At 43.1% G+C, this 21,661-nt stretch overlaps 1 protein-coding gene across 1 annotated transcript; it reads right to left on the minus strand.

The window, feature by feature from the left end:
* Positions 1-6,792: 6,792 nt before the first annotated feature.
* Positions 6,793-10,942, minus strand: LOC125546102 (serine/threonine protein kinase OSK3-like). Its single transcript, XM_048710243.1, has 7 exons — positions 10,786-10,942; positions 9,716-9,904; positions 9,247-9,440; positions 7,867-8,049; positions 7,643-7,774; positions 7,337-7,522; positions 6,793-7,255 (listed from the first exon to the last, which is right to left on the minus strand). Exons 2-7 carry the CDS (start codon positions 9,897-9,899, stop codon positions 7,241-7,243), a joined length of 894 nt encoding a protein of 297 aa, XP_048566200.1. The 5' UTR covers positions 9,900-9,904; positions 10,786-10,942; the 3' UTR covers positions 6,793-7,240.
* Between the last annotated feature and the right edge of the window lie 10,719 nt (positions 10,943-21,661).

Raw genomic sequence — 21,661 nt, forward strand, 5'->3', positions numbered from 1 at the left:
AGTAGGGGTATTATCTCCCCGGGGAGCCCCGAAGCTGGGTAAGATTTGCCGGCGTGCATGCCTTCGCCTCATCCCGTTTCCAGGCACCGGCGACGTTCTACTTGCCCCCAGCATGATAAGCCATCCTTCGGCATATGTCGCACCCAACCCCCGACAGCTGCCACGGGAGGGTAGGACAAAAGATGTCATGCAAGTTCTTTTCCATAAGCACGTATGACTATATTCGGAATACATGCCTACATTATATTGATGAACTGGAGCTAGTTCTGTGTCACCCTAGGTTATGATTGTTACATGATCGATCACATCCGGCATAATTCTCCATCACTGATCCAATGCCTACGAGCTTTTCCTATATTGTTCTGCGCTTATTTACTTTTCTGCTACTACTGTTACAATCACTATAAAACCCAAAAATAGTTTTGCTACCATTACCTTTTGCCACCGTTACCACTACTATCATATTACTTGCTACTAAACACTTTGTTGCAGATATTAAGTTTCCAGGTGTGGTTGAATTGACAACTCAGCTGCTAATACTTGAGAATATTCTTTGGCTCCCCTTGTGTCGAATCAATAAATTTGGGTTGAATACTCTACCCTCAAAAACTGTTGTGATCCCCTATACTTGTGGGTTATCACTTAGGTTTCTTGCCAAACCATAATTCATACGGTGTCATCTCAATGGATTTAGATGTTGCCCTATTTAACGTGAATGAGGCTGTCTCTAATGCATAACCCCAAAATGATAAAGGCAAATCGGTAAGAGACATCATAGAACGCACCATATCTAATAAAGTATGGTTACGATGTTCGGACACACCATTATGTTGTGGTCTTCCAAGTGGCGTGAATTGTGAAACAATTCCACATTGTCTTAAATGAAGGCCAAACTCGTAACTCAAATATTCACCTTCGCGATTAGATCGTAGAAACTTTATTTTCTTGTTAAGATGATTATCCACTTCACTCTGAAATTCTTTGAACTTTTCAAATGTTTCAGACTTGTGTTTCATTAAGTAGATATACCCATAACTACTTAAATCATATGTGAAGGTTAGAAAATAACGATAGTTGCCGCATGCTTCAATACTCATCGGACCGCATACATCGGTATGTATTATTTTCAATAAGTCATTAGCTCGCTTCATTGTTCCAGAGAAAGGAGTTATAATCATCTTACCCATGAGTCATGGTTCGCAGGTATCAAATGATTCATAATCAAGTGATTCCAAAAGTCCATCCGCATGGAGTTTCTTCATGTGTTTTACACCAATATGACCTAAACTGCAGTGCCACAAGTATGTTGCACTATCATTATCAACTTTGCATTTTTTGGCATCAATACTATGAATATGTGTATCACTACGATCGAGATTCAACAAGAATAGACCATTCATCAAAGGTGCATGACCATAAAAGATATTACTCATATAAATAGAACAACCATTATTCTCTGATTTAAATGAATAACCGTCTTGCAATAAACAAGATCCAAATATAATGTTCATGCTTAACGCTAACACCAAATAACAATTATTAAGGTCCAAAACTAATCCCGAAGGTAGATATAGAGGTAGCGTGCCGATGACGATCACATCAACCATGGAACCATTCCCGACGCGCATCCTCACCTCGTCCTTCGCCAATCTTCATTTCTTCCGCAACTCCTGTTTCGGGTTACAAATATGAGCAACCGAACCAGTATCAAATACTCAGGCGCTACTACGAGCATTAGTAAGGAACACATCAATAACATGTATATCAAATATACCTTTGTTCACTTTGCCATCCTTCTTATCTGCCAAGTATTTGGGGCAGTTCCGCTTCCAGTGACCATTTCCCTTGTAGTAGAAGCACTCAGTTTCAGGACTGGGTCCAGCTTTGGGCTTCTTCACGGGAGCGAAAACTTGCTTGCCATTCTTCTTGAAGTTCCCTTTCTTTCCCTTGCCCTTTTTCTTGAAACTAGTGGTCTTGTTAACCATCAACACTTCATGCTCCTTCTTGATTTCTACCTCCGCCGATTTCAGCATCGCGAAGAGCTCGTGAATCGTTTTCGTCATCTCTTGCATGTTATAGTTCATCACGAAGCCTTTGTAGCTTGGTGGCAGTGACTAAAGAACTCTGTCAATAACACTCTCAAGTGGAAGATCAATTTCCAGCTGAGTCAAGTGGTTATGATACCCAGGTATTTTGAGTATGTGTTCACTGACAGAACAGTTCTCCTCCATCTTACAGTTAAAGAACTTATTTGGAGACTTTTTATCTCTCAATCCGGGCATTTGATTGAAATATTAACTTCATATCTTGGAACATCTCATATGCTCCATGGCATTCAAAACGCTTTTGAAATCCCGGTTCTAAGCCATAAAGCATGGCACACTGAACTATTGAGTAGTCATCAGATTGAGCCTGCCAGACATTCATAACATCTGCTTCAGCTCCTGCAGCAGGTCTGTCACCTAGCGGTGCATCAAGAACATAATTCTTCTGTGCAGCAATGAGGATAATCCTCGAGTTACAGACCCAGTCCGTGTAGTTGCTACCATCATCTTTCAACTTAACTTTATCTAGGAACGCATTAAAATTCAAGGGAACGGTAGCACGGGCCATTGATCTACAACGTATATATGCAAAAACTATTAAGACTAAGTTAATGATAAATTTTATTTCAAATAATCAAATTACTAATGAACTCCCACTTAAATCAACATCCCTCAAGTTGTCTAAGTGATACATGATCCAAATCAACTAACCGATGTCTGATCATCACGTGAGATGGGGTAGTCTACAATGGTGAACATCCCTATGTTGATCATATTTACTATATGACTCACGTTTGACCTTTCAGTCTCCAGTGTTACGAGACCATGTCTATACATGCTAGGCTCGTCAAGTTTAACCCAAGTATTTTGCATGTGTAAAACTAGCTTACACCCGTTATATGTGGATGTAGAATCTATCACACCCGATCATCACGAGGTGCTTTGAAACGACAAACTTTGGCAATGGTGCATACTCAGGGAGAACACTTTTATCTTAAAATTAAGTGAATGGATCATCTTATAATGCTACCGTCATTCTAAGAAAAATAAGATGCATAAAGGATAAACATCACATACAATCAAAAATATGTGACATGATATGGCCATCATGATCTTATGCTTTTGATCTCCATCTCCAAAGCATCGGCATGATCTCCATCGTCACTGGCACGACACCTTGATCTCCATTGTTACGTCAGGGTTGTCTCGCCAACTATTGTTTCTACAACTATTGCTAACGCATAGCGATAAAGTATAAGTGATTGACACGTAGGTCATACAATAATTAAAGACAACCCTAAGGCTCATGCCGGTTGTTGTACTCATCGACATGCAAGTCGTGAACTTATTACAAAACATGATCATCTCATAGATCAACATATATCACATCATATTTTTACCATATCACATCACAACATGCCCTGCAAAAACAAGTTAGACGTCTTCTACTCTGTTGTTGCAAGTTTTATGTGGTTGTTACGGGCAACTATCAAGAACCATTCTTACCTACGCAAAACCACAACAATGATTATGAAGTTTATATTTAACCTTTTGCAAGGACCGCCGTAGTCAAATCCGATTCAACTAAAGTAGGAGAAACAGACACCCGACAGCCACCTTTATGCAAAAAAAGTTGCATGTTAGTCGGTGGAACCGGTCTCATGTGCGTGGACATGTAAGGTTGGTCCGGGATGCTTCATCCCACAATGCCGCAGAATCAAAATAAGACATTGGTGGGAAGCAATATGAACATCACCGCCCATAACTCATTTGTGTTCTACTCGTGCATATCATCTATGCATAGACCTGGCTCATGATGCCACTGATGGGAAACGTCGCATGTAAAACAAAAAAATCCTACGAACACGCAAGATCAATCCATGGAGATGCATAGCTACGAGAGGGGGAGAGCATCTACATACCCTTGTAGATCGCTAAGCAGAAGCGTTTATGAACGCGGTTGATGTAGTCGTACACCTTCACGATTTTTCCCGATCAAGTACCGAACGTACGACACCTCCACATTCTGCACACGTTCAGCTCGATGACGTCCTCGCCTTCTCGATCTAGCAACAGAGGCGAAGTAGTAGATGAATTCAGACAACGCGGTGGCATGGTGACGGTGGTGGTAAAAATATACACAGGGCTTCGCCAAGCACAACGGATATGGACGGAGGAGGAACTAGAACTAGAGGGAGAGGGGGCGCCACACACAGCTTTAGGATCATGGTGTGTGTTGCCCCTCTCCCTGCTCACATATATATAGGTGGAGGGGGGAGGGGAGGCTGCCTAGGCGCGCCCCCAAGGGGGCTGGCGGCCACCCTGGGCACCCCCCCTTCCTTCCTAGGGGGTGGAGGAGATGGCAGGAGGGGGCCGATGGCTCCCTGCCTTAGGCGCCCCCCTTTCCTTCCCTAGAGGGCCGGCGGACAGGAGGTGGGCGCCCCAGCCCCTTGTGAGCTGGTGTGCTCCCTCCCTTGGCCCGTTTGGCACAATAACTCCCCATAGGTCTCCCGGAACCCCTTCCGGTGATCCCATAATAACCCGGTGCATTCCAAAACCTTTTCGAAGACCAAATAGTATCATCCTATATATCGTTCTTTACCTCCGGACCATTCTGGAGCTCCTCGTCATGTCCGTTATCTCATCCAGGACACGGTCACCAACTACATAACTCATATAAACTATATCGTCAACGAACGTTAAGCGTGCGGACCATACGAGTTCGAGAATGATGTAGAGATGACCGAGACGCTTCTCCGTTCAATAACCAATAGCGTGACCTGGATGCCCATATTGGTTCCTACATATTCTATGAAGATCTTTATCGGTCGAACCTTTATGACAACATACGTAGTGGTTCCCTTTGTCTGTCGGTATGTTACTTGCCCAAGGTTCGATTGTCGGTATCTCCATACCTAGTTCAATCTCGTTACCGGCAAGTCTCTTTACATGTTTTGTAATACATCGTCTTGCAACTAACTCCTTAGTCACTTTGCTTGCAAGCTTCTTGTGATGTGTATTACCGAGAGGGCCTAGAGATACCTCTCTGTCATACGGAGTGACAAATCCCAACCTTGATTCACGCTAATTCAACAGACACCTTCGGAGATACATGTAGAGAACCTTTATGATCACCTAGTTATGTTGTGACGTTTGATAGCACACAAGGTATTCGTCTGGTATCCGGTAGTTGCATGATCTTATGGTCGAAGGAATATGTATTTGACATTTAAGAAAGCAGTAGCAAAAACTGAACGATCATATGATATGCTAATGGGTGGGTCTTGTTCATCACATCATTCTCCTAATGATGTGATCCCGTTATCAAGTGACAACACATGTATATGGTTAGGAAACCTTAACCATCTTTTGATCAACGAGCTAGTCTACTAGAGGCTCACTTGGGACATGGTATTTGTTTATGCATCCACACATGTATTTATGTTTCCGGTCAATATAATTCTAGCATGAATAATAAAACTTTATCATGATTAAGGAAATATAATAATAACCACTCTATTATTGCCTCTAGGGCATACTTCTAACAAAATATGTGATTGAATACAAGTGGGTGTTCAGAATAAAAAGAAGGTCTGATGGTACCATAGATCGTTACAAGCCTAGGCTTGTTGCAAAAGGGTTCAAGCAGAGGTATGGCATAGATTATGAGGACACTTTCAGTCCTGGTATTAAAGCTTTCACAATTCGTCATGTTCTATCTACTATTGTGTCCAAGCTGCCACAATTCGTCTTGTTCTATCTGTTGATGTGTCCAAAGGATGGATTCTTAGACAGCTAGATGCGCAAAATGTGTTCCTTCATGGTGTTCTAGAAGAGGAAGTCTATATGAGGCAACCTCACGGGTTTGAGCATAAAAACAAACCATTTCATGTGTGCAGGCTTGAAATCTCTCTCTATAGACTGAAACAAGCTCCAAGGGCATGGTACTCTCGTTTGAGCTCTAAGTTGCAAGCACTAGGTTTTGTTCCCTCTAAATCTGATACATCACTTTTCATTTATAACAAGTCACATACATCCATCTTTGTGCTTATATTTGTTGATGACATCATTTTTACTAGTTCCTCAAATGAAGCAGTAACAACACTTTTGAAAAATTTGAACTCGGAATTTGCACTTCAAGATTTAGGGGATTTGCATTTTTTTTCCTTGGCATTGAAGTTAAGAAAATGAAAGAAGGTGGACTTCATCTTTCTCAAGAAAAATATTCAACTGGTTTATTGAGTAAGGCTGGCCTACAGGGGTGTAAACCATCATCAACACCACTATCTAGTTCAGAAAAACACTCTTGTAGAGGGTCAATCCTTGAATCAAGAGGATGGTACAAGGTACAAAAGTCTGGTAGGTGTACTTCAGTATTTGACACTCGCCGGGCCTGATATTTTCTTTAAAGTTAATATAGTGTGTCAGTTTCTTTATGCACCAACTGCAGCTCATTTGACGGCAGCCAAGCGCATATTCAGATATGTAAAGAGTACATTGAACGTTGGATTAACTTTTAGCAAGTCATCTTCTACTCTTGTTAGTGCCTTCTCTGACTTTGATTGGGCAGGATGTTTGGATGATAGAAGGTCAACATGTGGCTTTACAATATTTTTTGGACCTAACTTGATATCCTGGTGTGCAAAGAAACATGCAACAGTTTCTCGATCAACAACTGAGGCAGAGTATAAAGCACTAGCAAATACAACAACAGAGGTTATCTGGGTCATATCCATGCTCAGGGAACTTGACATACTTCACATACAAACTCCATGCCTTTGGTGTGATAACATTGGTGCTACATATTTATCAGCTAACCCTGTGTTTCATGCAAGGACAAATCATACTGAAATTGACTATCATTTTGTATGAGGGAGGGTGCTAGTAAAAAATTGGACATACGTTCTATTCCATCTAGAGATCAATTTGCAGATGGATTTATAAAGGCCCTAGCATCAAGACCATTTGAAGAGTTCAAGAGTAATCTAAACTTCATATTATGGTGCATGTGTTGCAGCCATATTAGAGTTGTTAGGAGATAGGAGAGGTTGTTCAAACCATAATGTATCTCTATCTCTTATCCCCTTGTATTTCTCCCACGGTTGAAGTAGATCTTCAATCAAACCTTGTACTCCAAGCATCAATCAATATATAACCTGCGGACCCCTAGTCTTATGGGGGTTAGAGAAGCTTCTTCATAATTTTGACACCTGTATATATTAGTGGATAAAGGCTGAAAAGTTTTACTGTACACATATGATTTTCACTTGAAATGTGAAATAGATGTGTACCACTTTGGCTTGCAGTGTTGTTTCTGGTGGAGGCATTGCCAAGTAGTGAGGAAGGCGATTCTGAAACCATGAGTGGTCTCGAACTTCACGGATTGTGATTCTCTTCATGGGATCAACAAGAAGCATTCTTGGGATCAAATCCTTTGCAAGATCAGATAAATGACTTGGAAGGATATAGTTACCTCCCTGGAATACCAACCAAGGGGGCGTCAAATCTCCAGACATAAAGTGAATGCTAAAGTCCAACTAATCTACAAAGGTATACACTTGTCAGATCCAACTTAATATACATATGTTCTGTCTCACCGTTATCTTTTTGAACAAGTTGGGAGTATATTCATCATCAAATGGAACAGAGCCACAAAGAAGAGCATAAAGTATCACCCCACAGCTCCAAACATCAACCTCAGGTCCAGCATACGGTTTACCTGAGATAATCTGCGTAGAAACACTCGCTAAGCTATTAACGCAGACGACGTGTGTGAAGAAACACGAGGATACAGACGCGAGTAATACAAATAAGTGAATACCTCTGGTGCAGCATAGTTTGTACTCCCGCAGCTTGTCTTCAGAAAATGGTCATCATGCATGACATTACTTGACCCAAAGTCAACAAGTTTCACATTATATTTGGAATCAAGTAACAAGTTTTCTAGCTTTAGATCACGATGAACAACCATGTTTCTGTGGCAGTATTCAACACCAGATATGATCTGTTCAGGAAAAAAGTTAATAAAAAATATTGATACAAAACCTCAATATGCATTCAGTGAATCAGAAAGAACCCTTCAAATTACATATTCGCCTTCAGGAGGAAATACCATCTCTGTATGTTTTAAAGCACAATTTGATTTAAGAACTGACACTAAGACAATCAAGGCATGAAGAATAGGATGCCATTTAAACAAGAATTGGTTTAATTACTGATACTAAGATAATCAAGACATCAAAAGATGAAGACAACAGAGTGATACTAAAACATCGACACATCAAGGAGACGTTAACTGGTTGATCAGTTAAATCCAAAAGACAAAGCAATTAGCTTCGAAAGCTTCCAACAATATGTGGTATAGGTCCTGAGCTAAACATATCAGATTTTTCTTTCGGTCGAATTTTTCGGTAACACGACTGGTTACCGGAAATTTCCGTGAGCCCCGAGAAAAGTTGATACCGTTTGAAAAAGAAATCATTTGAATTCAAACGTCAAGATGGTGCCAAAAGAGAGTATGTATGGGCTACCATAAAACTGTCCACAACCAGGTGATTAAGGAGGCCTACTTCTCTGCTGGAGGTCGCCAAAAGTCAAGTCCACGTTTTTTGCAAACTTTATTTTGTTTAGTGCATAAAAAATATCAGTGACGGTGCCAATGATGAAGAGTCGAATGTGGGCCGTTGGATATCAGCACGGAAGGAAACTAGCTGACCACTGGACTAGCAACAACTTAGTGTGCACTATGTGTTAAATATAATATATTTATACACTAGAAATTTGAATTCGAAATTCATTGAGAAATTTTGGGCCAAAAAATTATGAATAATTAGTGATTTTGCGAATGATGCACAATTACTTCCGCATCGGAGGAGTAGCCGCCTGATCTACCTTATGGATGGATCGATAAATGTTTAGATTTCTGCGATTATGTTTTACGCGGGAACCGGTTTTTCCGAACACTCCCGAAAAAATGGCATCGAGGAAAAAATCCTTCTCTAAAACTTAGTCAATTAATGCAAATGAAGCAAATTGATTACGATTTGCACAGTAAGCACGTGAGAAATGTGGAGACTGGACAATTGGCCAGCATGTCCATACATTTCACAATCAAAATAAGAAGCTCAGCAAAGTTCATTAATGAACACCTCTTGGTATTCCCAAAGAATGTGTTCCTACATGCCAAGAGCAGAAAGGGCACCTGCTGGAAGATTCGACGAGCCTCATCTTCCTGTAACCGCCCTTTCTCAACAATGTAGTCGAATAGCTCACCATTCTTGCAATATTCCATGACAATAAATATATCCTTAGGTGTGTCAATGACCTCATAAACCCGGATGATATGAGGGTGAATGAAGTCAATGAACAACCTGGATATCTTTATTTCTCTATTTGCTGGAAACAAGATATGAGAAAACAGTAGAAGTAAATCGTTAGAAATTCAGCCTATGAAGAAATTCCAGCTGCAAATTTTACTAACAGCAACAACAAGAGGTAAGCTTTCTTCTGAACCAAAGCCGAATGTATACTAGACTGATGTACTTTATCTCGACTAATTGATTAACTGGGAATCAGGAACAAGCCCACAAGTCTGACCAGCACTGACATTAAGCAGATAACTCGAAATATTGAGTAAGCAAGACGAATGTATCCTAGACAAGGAGGCATACCTTTCTCTTCCATTTCCATTGTTTCCATTTGGCGGCGGTTCAGAATCTTTATAGCAACTTTGTGTCCTGTAAGCTTATGCTCTGCAAGCTTCACTTTTCCAAATGAGCCAATACCTAATGATCTGCCCAGATTGTAGTTCTTTAATGCTTCAGAATGTCTACCTCCTCTGGTGTTCCCATCCATTTTCACTATGTCAAAACAAGAGAAACGACATATGTGATTCAGCAAACAGTTTTATAGTTCAGTCAGGAATTGAGATCAGTTTCAAGTATATCGATCTCCCTTCTCCACTGTCTCCACTCCGATGATTACTGCTGTCCTAATTAAAGCACGAACATCACAGAAAGATGATTTTGAAACAATTGAATTGATTCCCTCTTCTTAGAGAACGACCGGCCTTGAGTGAAAGGAGCGGGCTGGCCATAAAAGACCACTATGGGACATGAATGGCGAGGGCAAGAGTGGTTCAAAGGTCAACAAAATGGGTGAAGTTCCCTTGTCAAATTTGGGGAAAGTTTTCTTAAAAAGGTTCACAAATTAATACTACCATGACTAGGCATATATGTGTTGTAAACATGGAAGAGATCTGACATACAAGAAATGCAGCCATCCAACAACTGAGCTGAAAAAACAACCGAGAACCAACTACTAATCGATCAATGTAATCAAGGGTTTTAACTCCCGGCATGGTCGATTCATGCTGGGCCGGTCGATCAATCAATAATCCCAGAAGATCGCTCTGAAGTGAATGTTGGTCCCGGCGGATCTGCGGCAAGCATCTCCGTTGGAGGGACGAAATGAACAGGAAGTGTCGCGCCCACCGGAATCCCCACAACCACAGTTCAGAAGGAGAGCAGCACACAAAGAAACTACTGTAGTAAATTCCCCACTTGAGCCAAACGCCGGATGGACAAGCAGCGCTCCCGGCCTCGATCACTACTAGTAAAAATTAAGAGCACGCGCGAACCACCACAGCTCTCTACCAAGCCAGGCAAGCAACGACGACGCAGAATCGCTACACTCCGGCGAGAATTGCAGCAAAGATGAGCAGGGCGATTGCCCTGATTACCTGGCCAAATCCCGTGGGCAGCCGCCGGCGAGAATTGCAGCAAAGATGAGCAGGGCGATTTGCCAGTTTAGTTCCTTGTGGGCTTGTGGCTGTCTTCCTTCTCTATCCTCCGTCGTTTCCCGGCCCCCGCCCCTATTTCTTTTCTTCTTCGGTTTCCAGTGCGTCGATCGATTCCTCCGTCCGTCGCCGGTTAATTTGGACGGTATAGGAATAGGATGGACGGCAGAGACGCTTTTCGGTCGCCGGTGACGCAGCGCTGATACGAAATATGCATGCCGTGCGGCCGGCGTTGGCGGTGAGTGGGATTAACTTAACGTGGAACGTCGCTGTGACGTGCACGACGCAACAATGCTAAATATACAAAGAGTTACACGCAATTACACATTGACAAGGATGCTGGCTATATTGGATGCATGCATGCGCACGCTGCAATGTTTTCTCCAAATTTGTTTTATTTGTTCTTGTTCATAGTAACACTAGCACTGCCTCTGCACCAGTCACGATCCCGATAGCTGCTTATTGATTATACTTTCCGCGTGACACATCTAAAAAGATTTGGAGCGTGTTTGGTTGTCTGTATAAAGCTCAATCAGATCCGTGCGGGAAGAAAACAGGTTGTTTGGTAGATTGGTTTTATTATTGGGTCTGTATAATACGAATCTTAAAGCACCTCTGGATCTGACTCATTGGAAACGCTCAGAACGACAGTTTCTCTTGAGCCAGACCAAGCCGAGCGCAAACAAGTGGGCCTTGCACGAGTAGAGACGGGAGGGATGCCAGGTGATTACCTGAGGTCTTCTTCAACCTCTACTGAGCTCCTATCTAATCTCCTCCATCTGATCTACACAACGGTGCTTCGGTTCGAGGTAAGCTCTACACGAAAAAGATACACCTCGATGCTACGGTTCCATTCAGGCGATCGGTTCGTAGTTTCATCGGCCATAAGTTCTTAATCTTGTGTTCCCGTTTGGAGCAATTCTGGATGAATTTTGTCAGATTCGTCACGCATGATCGATTATTTAAAATTTTCTTTGACCAGCAGCCTAATCTCGCAGTTCCTCACAACATTCGTGTTGTAAGTTTTTGGTCTCGATGATCGTAGCTTCGTCTCTCTTTGAACAGCAGTCTACTGCACTAACGCCGCCATGTCTAGCTCCTCTGTCCTCTGCTCAGAGCCCTCTTATTCGTTCCTCTCGACGCCGAAGTCCTTCTCCTTTCCTGCGTGCTACTACACTAGAGCCGTTTCCGGCGTCGCTCATCTCGGCCTACTCTCTGTTGTCCTCCTACTGCACTAACGCTGCAATGGCGCGCACACTGCTTTCTTGTGTCCTCTGCCTCCGTGCACACTGCAGTTTGCCGTGCCGCTGACGGGGTCGATCATCTTCGCCTCCTCTCTCTCGCCCTACTACACTGGAGTCGTTTCCGGCGTCGATCATCTCGGCCTCCTCTCTCGTCCACTGCACTGACGATATCATGGCGCGAGCACTGCATTCTCCTCCTCTGTCCATTGTCTTTGCGCGAGCACCGCAACTAGTTCACCGACGGTGTCGTTCGCCGTGCCGCCAACGGGGTCGCTCGTCCACGACTCCATACTCGTCATGTCGGACAAGGCGCCACGGCCACTATCCACCGCAGTCGCCATAATCCGGCGCACAGTGTATTTCTTCTCCCTCTTCCTCTGCTAGTTCTTAACCCTGTGTGCTAAGTGCAAGTGCTAACTCTTAATCATACCCCATGCAGGCAACCAAACAGCGTGTAGTTGCATGCGTCGAGACAATGCAGGCAACCAAATAACGTGCCAAAGTTGATCTCCTATGCAGGCAACCAAACAACTCGCAGATGTTGTATATAAGGTTGTTTTTTCAAAGCCAGACTGAGTAGAGAAGGATATGCAACGTAGGTACTGTAGCGCACGGCAACCAAACACACCCTTGATGTTTTCTCTGGATTTCACGTGTGCGATCCACACAGGCTGTGTACATGCGCGACAAGGTGTGAGGCATGCATGCATGCATGCGCGGCCTCGAGTGAGCGTCTACTCCGCGGCCTCGAGTGAAAGTGCGTTGCGTCAAGATGTACTCCCGATTCGAGGGGCGTGAAGGTGAACTGTGCTTTGTGAGAAAGTATACTTCCCTCCGCGGTGTGACAAAGTGTACTGCACGCACGGCGTCAGAAGATGTGCCATAATCCCGTTGCAAATTTAGTTAGTTTTCTTTTATCCCATAATGTAAGACTTGAAAAAAAGTCTTACATTATGGAAAGGAGGAAGTATTACTTAGCAAAACAAACGGCCGTGTGCATGTCTACATGACTTGGTCGAGCTAGCTTCTGTTGGTTGGTTAGCTAGTAATAGGCGCGGCCTTGATCCGGTCATGGGATGAGGATGTCATGGCAAAGGTGATCGCGGCACAAGCACGCACCTTGCCCACATCGAGCGTCGTGGAATGGCACGACCGTCAAGTTTGGCATAGGAAGGTTTTACTTTCTATAAGCATGGGACAAATAAATAGGGAGAAAGAAAAGGAAGCGGCAAGTTGAATGTTGCGCACGCTTGTCTTCTAGCTCAGTTCTCTTTGTAGTCATTATCTTTCTCTTTGGGTAACATCACGTGACATCAGAGACATGGCTTCCGACGGGGATAACTCTGACATGGCGGCGCACTCGCGCACTCCGTCATAGACACGCGCGGTGAGCCGTTTGCGGACCAGGACGAGCCGAGGCAGGGATATGCAGATGGTCCAGCACACGGTAAAGGAGCACATTGGCTCCACCTCTTACCTCATGCTCACACGGACCAACTACCCCGAGTGGGTGCCCCTGATGCGTGTCAAGATGCAGCCTCGAGGTATCTGGGATGTTGAGCACTGCGTCGGATCCAAGCATGCAGAGAGGAATGCACTGCCGGCGACGCGCGCGTCATCCCCACGAAGGATAAGGCCAAGGATGCCTGGAATGCCATGCGCACGATGTGCGTCGGCGTCGAGCGTGTCTGGCAGGCCAAGGCATAGAAACTGCACCGGGACTACGAGAATCTGATGTTCAAGGATGGTGAGTGTGTCGAGGATTTTGCTCTGTGGCTTTCCGGGATCGTCATTGATCTTGTTAGAATAAATCTGAGGTGTACCGTCATTCTATCAAGAACCAAGCAATCACACAAGCATGACATCAAGATTTGTTAACGAGATTCATCATTATGGCTACATCCCCGGGGCCTGACTACGGGCCCTCCTCCCTGTGACACTGTCACAATACCACACACCAGCCACCCGGGCACCGGCTCCTCCTGTGCGCCTGTACTATTATGTTGACATGATGGTGAACCTCGTTAACAAATCTTGGTATCATGCTTGTGTGATTGCTTGGTCCTCGGTAGAATGACGGTGCGCCTCAGATTTATTCTAACAGATCTGCAGGTGTTCGGATATGAGATCCATGACCAGGGCGGAGATAGCTTGATGCCAAACATATTTTGCAAATTCTTTCTAATAGCATGGAGTATAAACTCTAAATTATGAACACAAAAATATAATAATACAATATTATTGTCTCTAAAGCATACTTCCAATACGAGTTGGGCCTTAATGATGAAATTGATCGGGCCGTGCGGCAGGACCGCTCGGGATCAATCAACCTAGAGATTTTGGTCCGATTTCGCACTATGATTTATGAAATCGAAATCACTAATTGAGGAGTACTCCTTCCAAAGATCAACCTCACCCTCCCAGGTTACGACAAGTGGCTCCTGGGTATTTTTTTTTCGTCGATCTGTTTATTCAAAACGTTTTTACCTCTTAAACCGTACGTTCAAATCTTGAACCGTTTTCACCATTGGATTCCTCGCGTCGAGATCTTCAAAACTAGATCTCATGATGTTAGATTTTGACAAACTTTTTTTGCATAGAAAAAACCGGAAGGAAAAAACCAAATAGGGAGCATGTTCGTTTTCTCTTTCCGAAAGAGGCACGATCATGCCTCTCGCGAAAGCAAGACCGTGCCTCTCGCGAAAGCAAGACCGTGCCTCTCGTGGAAGGAAAAAAAAGAAAATGCATTCTTCCCGTTTCCGAGAGGCACAACGGTGCCTCATGCGGAAGCAAAACCGTGCCTCTCGTGGAAGGAAAAAAACACGTTTTTTTTTCATTTCCGAGAGACATGGCCTCTCACGAAAACAAAAACGTGCCACTCACAGAAGGAAAAAAATGCATTTTTTCCATTTCTAAGAGGCACGGACTCTCGTGGAAGGAAAAAACACGTGTTTTTTTGTTTCCGAGAGGCATGGCCTCTCGCGAAAATAAAACCGTGCCTCTCGCGGAAGGAAAAAGATAAAATAAAATGTGGTATTTTCTTTTCCCAGAGGCACGGCCATGCTTCTCACGGAAGTGAAATTGTGTCTCTCGTAGAAGGAAAAGGAGCACATTTTTTTATTTTTTAGAGGCACTGTCACGGAAGCAAAAAAAACACATTTTTCGCGCATTTTTTTTATCCAAAAGCTAAGGAAGATCGGTGGAAAACCAGCCGAAAAAATAAGAAAAAAACCGTCTAAAAAGCCGAAAACCCATGTGAAAAAATAAAAAAATTCCAAAAGAAACACCCAAAGCGCGACACGTGGCGGCAGCGGTGACGCGCTCTCAGCCCACCCCAAGTGATTGTTGGAAGGCTCCCTAAGAAGCGGTCGTCAACTAGTTGCTCTCGCATGAATACCAATAGCCGAATTGATTTTGGTTGCTATGTAGTTCATTTGGTGGCAGAGACGCCAATCTACCAAAGGAGAGTCAATCCCGTCAGCAGAACAATCAGCCTGATCAATATATTTTGCAAATTCTTTCTGATATATATGCTCATATATCCATGTACATCAACTATGGTGGTCGTTTTACACGTACAGGGCACAAAAAATCAAACCGTGAAGCATTCCAGCGTTGGGCTTCTTCTCCTGGGCCAGTATGTTGCTCCTTCAACTGGGCCAATATGTTACTTTGGGCCTGTCATCTGCTACTGCCCTACCTTGAGATTTGCCAGTTTCTCAAAAGAAAAACTTGAGATTTGCCATGGCAGTTTTTTTTTAGGGGTGAGGCTATGGTCATGAGTGTGTGGAAGCTTGCTATTCATGTGCTAGAGCCACCGCGAAATCTTATGGGTTTCACCTCTACTCTACCCCAACTTGTTTGAAACTAAAGGCTTTGTTGTTGTTGTTGGGCTAAACTTTATATTAATCGAAAACCACAGATAGTAGGACACAATTTGGATCATCTGGTTAGCCAAACCAAACATGACGACCCAGGGCCAATGAAAAAGAAAAACTAGTTAAACTATGTGCGTCGACATTGACTGCGCGGCCTTCAAAAATAAAAGTACAAGTAAAAATAGATGTTCTAGTTTTTATCTCAGTGATGACTACTCCAATTCTTCCATGATTGCCAAGCTTTATATCTTCCATCACTTGCTTTGCATCAGATGCTATAACAATGTTATGTAGGTGAAGGTCTTGTGCTAATGATAGAGCTTCTCGACAAGCTATTACTTCCAGCGCCAAAGGGTCACAGACCCCTTCGATGACAAGAGAGGAACTGCCAATTTAATTTCTGGCGTTGTCTCTGCAAACAGCCGAGGCCGAGCTCCCCCTTCCTGGTCGTACAGCCCCATCAACATGATTTTTTGCATGTCCATGGGGGGTGCCTTGAGTCGTTGGACTCCAGAACTCGCAGGTGCAGCAACTAGCACACGCATATTTATTTATTTTCCTGCACAATCTCAAGCTCCGAAATGAACCTGCATACAAACGCATGCAATGCCGCAGGTGTTTGGAAGATCCCTTCATGTATAGCCTTCATCGAGATGACCATATGGCCCATAGAGTGACCGTCATCTTCACAAACTACTCGTGTGATAATGTCTCAATAAGAGAGAAGAGCCAAGCGAGGAATAGCTTGCTCTAGCGTCGGAGTCTACAGTGACAGGCCGGCCCATTGCGGCGAACATAAAACAAGAAAAATTACAGACTTACAATGCGCGGGCGAGGGGATTCAATCTCAGGTCTCCACTGTGCTACTATAGGTTTATTGATGAAGTATATGTACTTGGGCGAAATGGCTCGGTTTTCTCCACTGTTTTTCCCCTTTTTTAACCATTTTTCTCCATTTTCTCTCTGCTTTCAATTATAAGGTATACTGATTTTCGAAAAATGAGTTTTCTTGTGTATATTTTAACATTTTTTAAAATGATCAACATTTTTTAAATACACGATCAACATTTTTTCTGTAGACATTTAACATTTTTCAAATGCTTGATCAACTTTTTTCAAACACGTGTTCAACATTTCTTTGTAATTTTTCTTCTTTGGGTGTTCTCTTTTTTCTTCTTTTTTCATTTTTCTTTTTCTTTGCTTAATTTTATTTATTTTTTCAGTTTTCATTTTTTTGCTTTTCTTTATTTCTTTTTGTTTTTCAGTCTACATTCGTATATACATGATCAACATTTTTTCAAATACTTGTTCAACATTTTTTGAATACTTGTTTAATATTTTTATATATATGTTTAATGTTTTTAAAATATTTGCTTGATGACCCACAAGTATAGGGGATCTATTATAGTACTTTCGATAAGTAAGAGTGTTGAACCCAGCGAGGAGCAGAAGGAAATGACAAGTGGTTTTCAACAAGGTATTCTCTGCAAGCACTGAAATTATCGATAATAGATAATTTTGTGATAAGATAAATCATAATGGGTAACAAGTAAATAAAGTAACTAAGGTGCAGCAAGGTGGCCCGATCCTTTTTGTAGCAAAGGACAAGACTGGACAAACTCTTATAAAAAGCAAAGCGCTCCCGAGAACACATGGGAATTGTTGTCAAGCTAGTTTTCATCATGCTCATATGATTCACGTTCGTTACTTTGATAATTTGATATGTGGGTGGACTGGTGCTTGCGTACTGCCCTTCCTTGGACAAGCCTCCCACTTATGATTAACCCCTCTCGCAAGCATCCGCAACTACGAAATAAGTATTAAGGTAACCCTAAGCATAGCAGGAAATATATGGATCCAAATCAGCCCCTTACAAAGCAACGCATAAACTAAGGTTTAACCTTCTGTCACTCTTGCAACTCATCATCTACTTATTAGTTCTCAATGCCTTCCCCTAAGCTCAAATAATGGTGAAGTGCCATGTAGTCGACGTTCACATAACACCACTAGAGAAGAGACAACATACCACTACTAAAGAAAAGCTTATAGACAGACGCTTACTAGTAGCGCGGGTTTATACCCCTCGCTACTGCTACTTACTAGTAGCGCGGATTTTTATCCCTCGCTACTGCAAAGTTGATAATAGTAGCGCGGGTTTTTACCCCTCGCTACTACTAAGCGGTCTCTACCGTGCCTCCTCGAGACATGCCATAATAATAACGAGGGGTATAAATCTACGCTACTACTAAGTGAATAGCTATAGCGAAGGTAAGATACCCACGCTACTACTGAGCGTATCCCTCTCTTGCCGCACCACTCCCACCCCGATCCTAAAGAAAAAAAATTCACTCCCACTCCCACCCCACCAAACTCTCTCTCTCTCTCCAACCTCACCCCCACCCCTCAGTTGACTCATCTCCCCCACGACCTCCTCGCCGCCGCCAGCATCCACGCCGGCCGGTTCCGGCGAGCTCAGGCCGCGCGGAATACGCCCCCAAGCACCCCAAGCTCCGCCCCTCCCTCCCCTCCTCCCAGATCCGTGCCTCAAGGCCTGCACCCTTGCCTTGAGGCGGCGAGGGGGAAGGCGGCGGCGGAGAGGCAAACGGCAAGGAGGAGCAGCATGCGACTCTTCCATCCAACGGCCGCGGAGTCGTCGGTGCGGGTCGTCAGCCTCACTGAGAAGAGGAGCAGCACGGCGGCAAGGACGACGAGGGAGAGGAGGTCATGGCTGAGGACGAGGCGCGCGTACAGGTCCCTCCCGCAGGCGCTGTTGGGGCGGAAGCAGTGGCGGTGCCAGGAACCCAATTATGTGTGGTCAACTTAATGTTGTGTAGTCAAATGTATGCATTCATAAGATTTTTTGGCATGATTTTTACTTGATATATGTTGTTTTTGCAAAAAGCTGTGTAGTCAATTGACTACCCAGCTCAAGTGTGGCTTCACCATTGGGCGGAAGGCGTTTCTGATGACGAAGAAAGCGGTGAGATTAATCCTGAGCTGCTCCCTAGTAGCGGTGAGAATCCTGAGCTGTTTAAGAACTTCAGATCTCCAATCATCTCGCTATCCCTTGGTTTAATATATTCTTTTTCAATCAAGGATGTGCAATTTTTCTTGAGTTGCTGAAGACATTGGGGTATGCCTCCGGTTAATTAGCCTGAGCATAAGGGAAAATGTTTAGCTTGCGAACTTAACATACATGCAGTATGCATGTGCCCTCCATGGCAGAAACTGCCATTTTTTGTTACACAAGCATCCATATTGGCTGAGTCGTGGATCATTTAGAACCGTCTAGTTCAGTCCCTGCCTGCTTATGAGCTTCACATGGCCTCCCATGGCAGTTTCTGAAGGCACGACAAACCATGTGAAAATGAGAACAGATGTACGGGCATGGTTCTGTACAGGTGTTAGGTAAGTGTTTTTGCTGATTGTGTGAAATTTTGCAGGTACTGGTAGCATGCTATATTAATGCTTTGGACGAAATTACATTATTCGTCACCCCTGCTCAGCTCAGAGAGGTGCCTCATCCCGCCGTCCCCTGATCTCTAAATCTCAATGCTTTGGACGAAATTACATTATGAAACTTATATGCAGTAAGGCCTAGATTGGCAGAGTAGTTTTTAAAATACCGCAGTATTCGAAAAATTCGGCATCATGCTTAACTAGTGTGGAGCATGCTACGCAGAGGCCTAGTTTGCCATGTTGATAATTGTGAGTTACAAACCAAGCTGTCAGTTTGAGAAAAAAGAGGTCTGGACCTCTTTTTCTAGAAGTTAGAAAAAATTTCTATCAGGAATACAAGTGAATATGAAACTACTGTTGTTGGTTTAGCCAAACACCTCATAGTTTTCAAAACTACAGTTTTGTAGAAACCATAGTATTCTGACTGAGCTAAGCTAGCAGTGTATCTTCACCTGTGGGAATCAAGGTGATATGCTCCTTGTCTTTTTTTCACTTTCTAGACTAGATTGAATAACAGGAATTGCCAATCAACTGTAAAAAATAAATTTAATTACCAATCTGCACGCACAAGACATATATCTTTCTCATCATTTTATACAGTAACCATTGATACTCCACGTATACATTTTCTGAGAATTACTTCATATATGTAGGCTGGCAGCGGTGTCACAAATCACCACGGAGAAAGTAAAGATCTCGAGAGGATTCCGTTTGTTTGCTCTATGTATTGTCTTTCGAAGCGCAGGAAAAACACAAAAAAATGCTAGTTCATTTTACTGCCTTTTGTAGCAAAAGAAAATGAAAAACACAAAAAATGTTTGTTTCTCTGCCTTTTGTAGTAATGGAGAATGAATGTCACAAAAAAAGTTTGTTTTCAGGGTCGAGTAGTCTGTTGGTTTGTTGTTCACTCAGAAATGTTTTTGGTTTTGGAGGGTTCGATGTGTACATTGTGCATCAGCATACACTGCTAGCTGCCCGTGGAGATCAGCACTAATGAATAAACAAATCCTGGTTCTTTCATCTAGGATGCTTATGCCATCCAGAGCAATGAGCATGGAATAGCAGCTCGAGACAGGGGCGCGTTTGATTGGGAACTTATTCCGGTGTGTGCATTATTTGAGGACCCCAAAACTCTTCTTATGTATGAAATATTGTCTCTTAGTACCAGTATGCTATCACAATCTTGACTAAAGCATTTGAATTTAAGCTAGTAGATATTGATCTTTGTGATCGAAGTGTGTCTGTTTAATACCTCTAAACTAGCAATTTCATTCAGAATTATGATACTTCTTAGTGTAGCATTGTAGCTTTATTTTTAAACAATCAGATTACCTTTGGTATGCAACATCAGCCAAACTATGCTGTATATCTTTAGTAGTAAATGTATCATCTTAAGAGTGTACTGAGGCTATATTAATTCATAGCTCGAATTTTAGGTTTTCTCCATGGCTAATATAAGTTATGTAAAGCAATGTTTACTTGGAAGTGTAACTGTAGTGCCATTCTCATCTTTTAATGTACAACGACGGTGCTGCTGCACTTGTACTAGTCAGTAGGGAGAAAGCTAAGAACCTTGGCCTTCAAGTTCTTGCAAGGACAAGAGGGTATGCTGATGTTGCTCAGGTAAATCTTACATGCCTCGTCATTAATCATTGTTGGTGAAACAAATGCCATTTGAGAAATCTCAGCCTATTCTTCTTGTTAATGAATACGGTTACCAACATTATCCTTTCCCGTGTCTCAAAACTGTCAACCTGACTCATAGAATGATCTTTTTCTTTAGGATTCATGGTTATTTTTTTCTTGTTATTATGCATTACTATGAGTTCATTGTATTAAGATTCCTTACAACTTCAGGCACCTGAGCTATTTACAGAAGGAGGGGACCCGGCGTTCTTCACGGCTCGCGGCAGTGTCTTCCTTTGATTCGTTCGTGCAACAAGGAGGGGACCCGCCCTTCTTCACGTCCCGTGCAACAAGTAAGGACCAGCCTCTGGCTGTTACTATTGATTCGTGTGCATCTTCTAAAAAGTAAGAAAATACCCTACTGGATTTGGACGCTGACGAGCACTAACAATTTTTTACTTTCCCGACGTGGCCGTAGGGGTGATCGACGTGGAGTACCGCTGCCCGGTGGGCGTCGTGTTCTTCAACCACTTGGAGGTGGACTTCGCCATGAAGCCCGGCAACTGCGTTGCACAGATGATCATCCAGGTGATCGCGACGCCGGAGGTCACC

Source organism: Triticum urartu, chromosome 3, assembly GCF_003073215.2.
Source record: "Triticum urartu cultivar G1812 chromosome 3, Tu2.1, whole genome shotgun sequence".
NCBI classification, from domain to species: domain Eukaryota; kingdom Viridiplantae; phylum Streptophyta; class Magnoliopsida; order Poales; family Poaceae; genus Triticum; species Triticum urartu.

What these genes read in the sequence shown, in the direction of transcription:
- LOC125546102 (XM_048710243.1), bottom strand. Translation starts at nt 9,899, where the DNA reads ATGGATGGGAACACCAGAGGAGGTAGACATTCTGAAGCATTAAAGAAC. An exon ending in AATGGAAATGGAAGAGAAAG is followed by an intron (nt 9,441 to 9,715) that starts GTATGCCTCCTT and finishes TCTTGTTTCCAG; the next exon opens with CAAATAGAGAAATAAAGATA. An exon ending in CTCGTCGAATCTTCCAGCAG is followed by an intron (nt 8,050 to 9,246) that starts GTGCCCTTTCTG and finishes TTTCCTGAACAG; the next exon opens with ATCATATCTGGTGTTGAATA.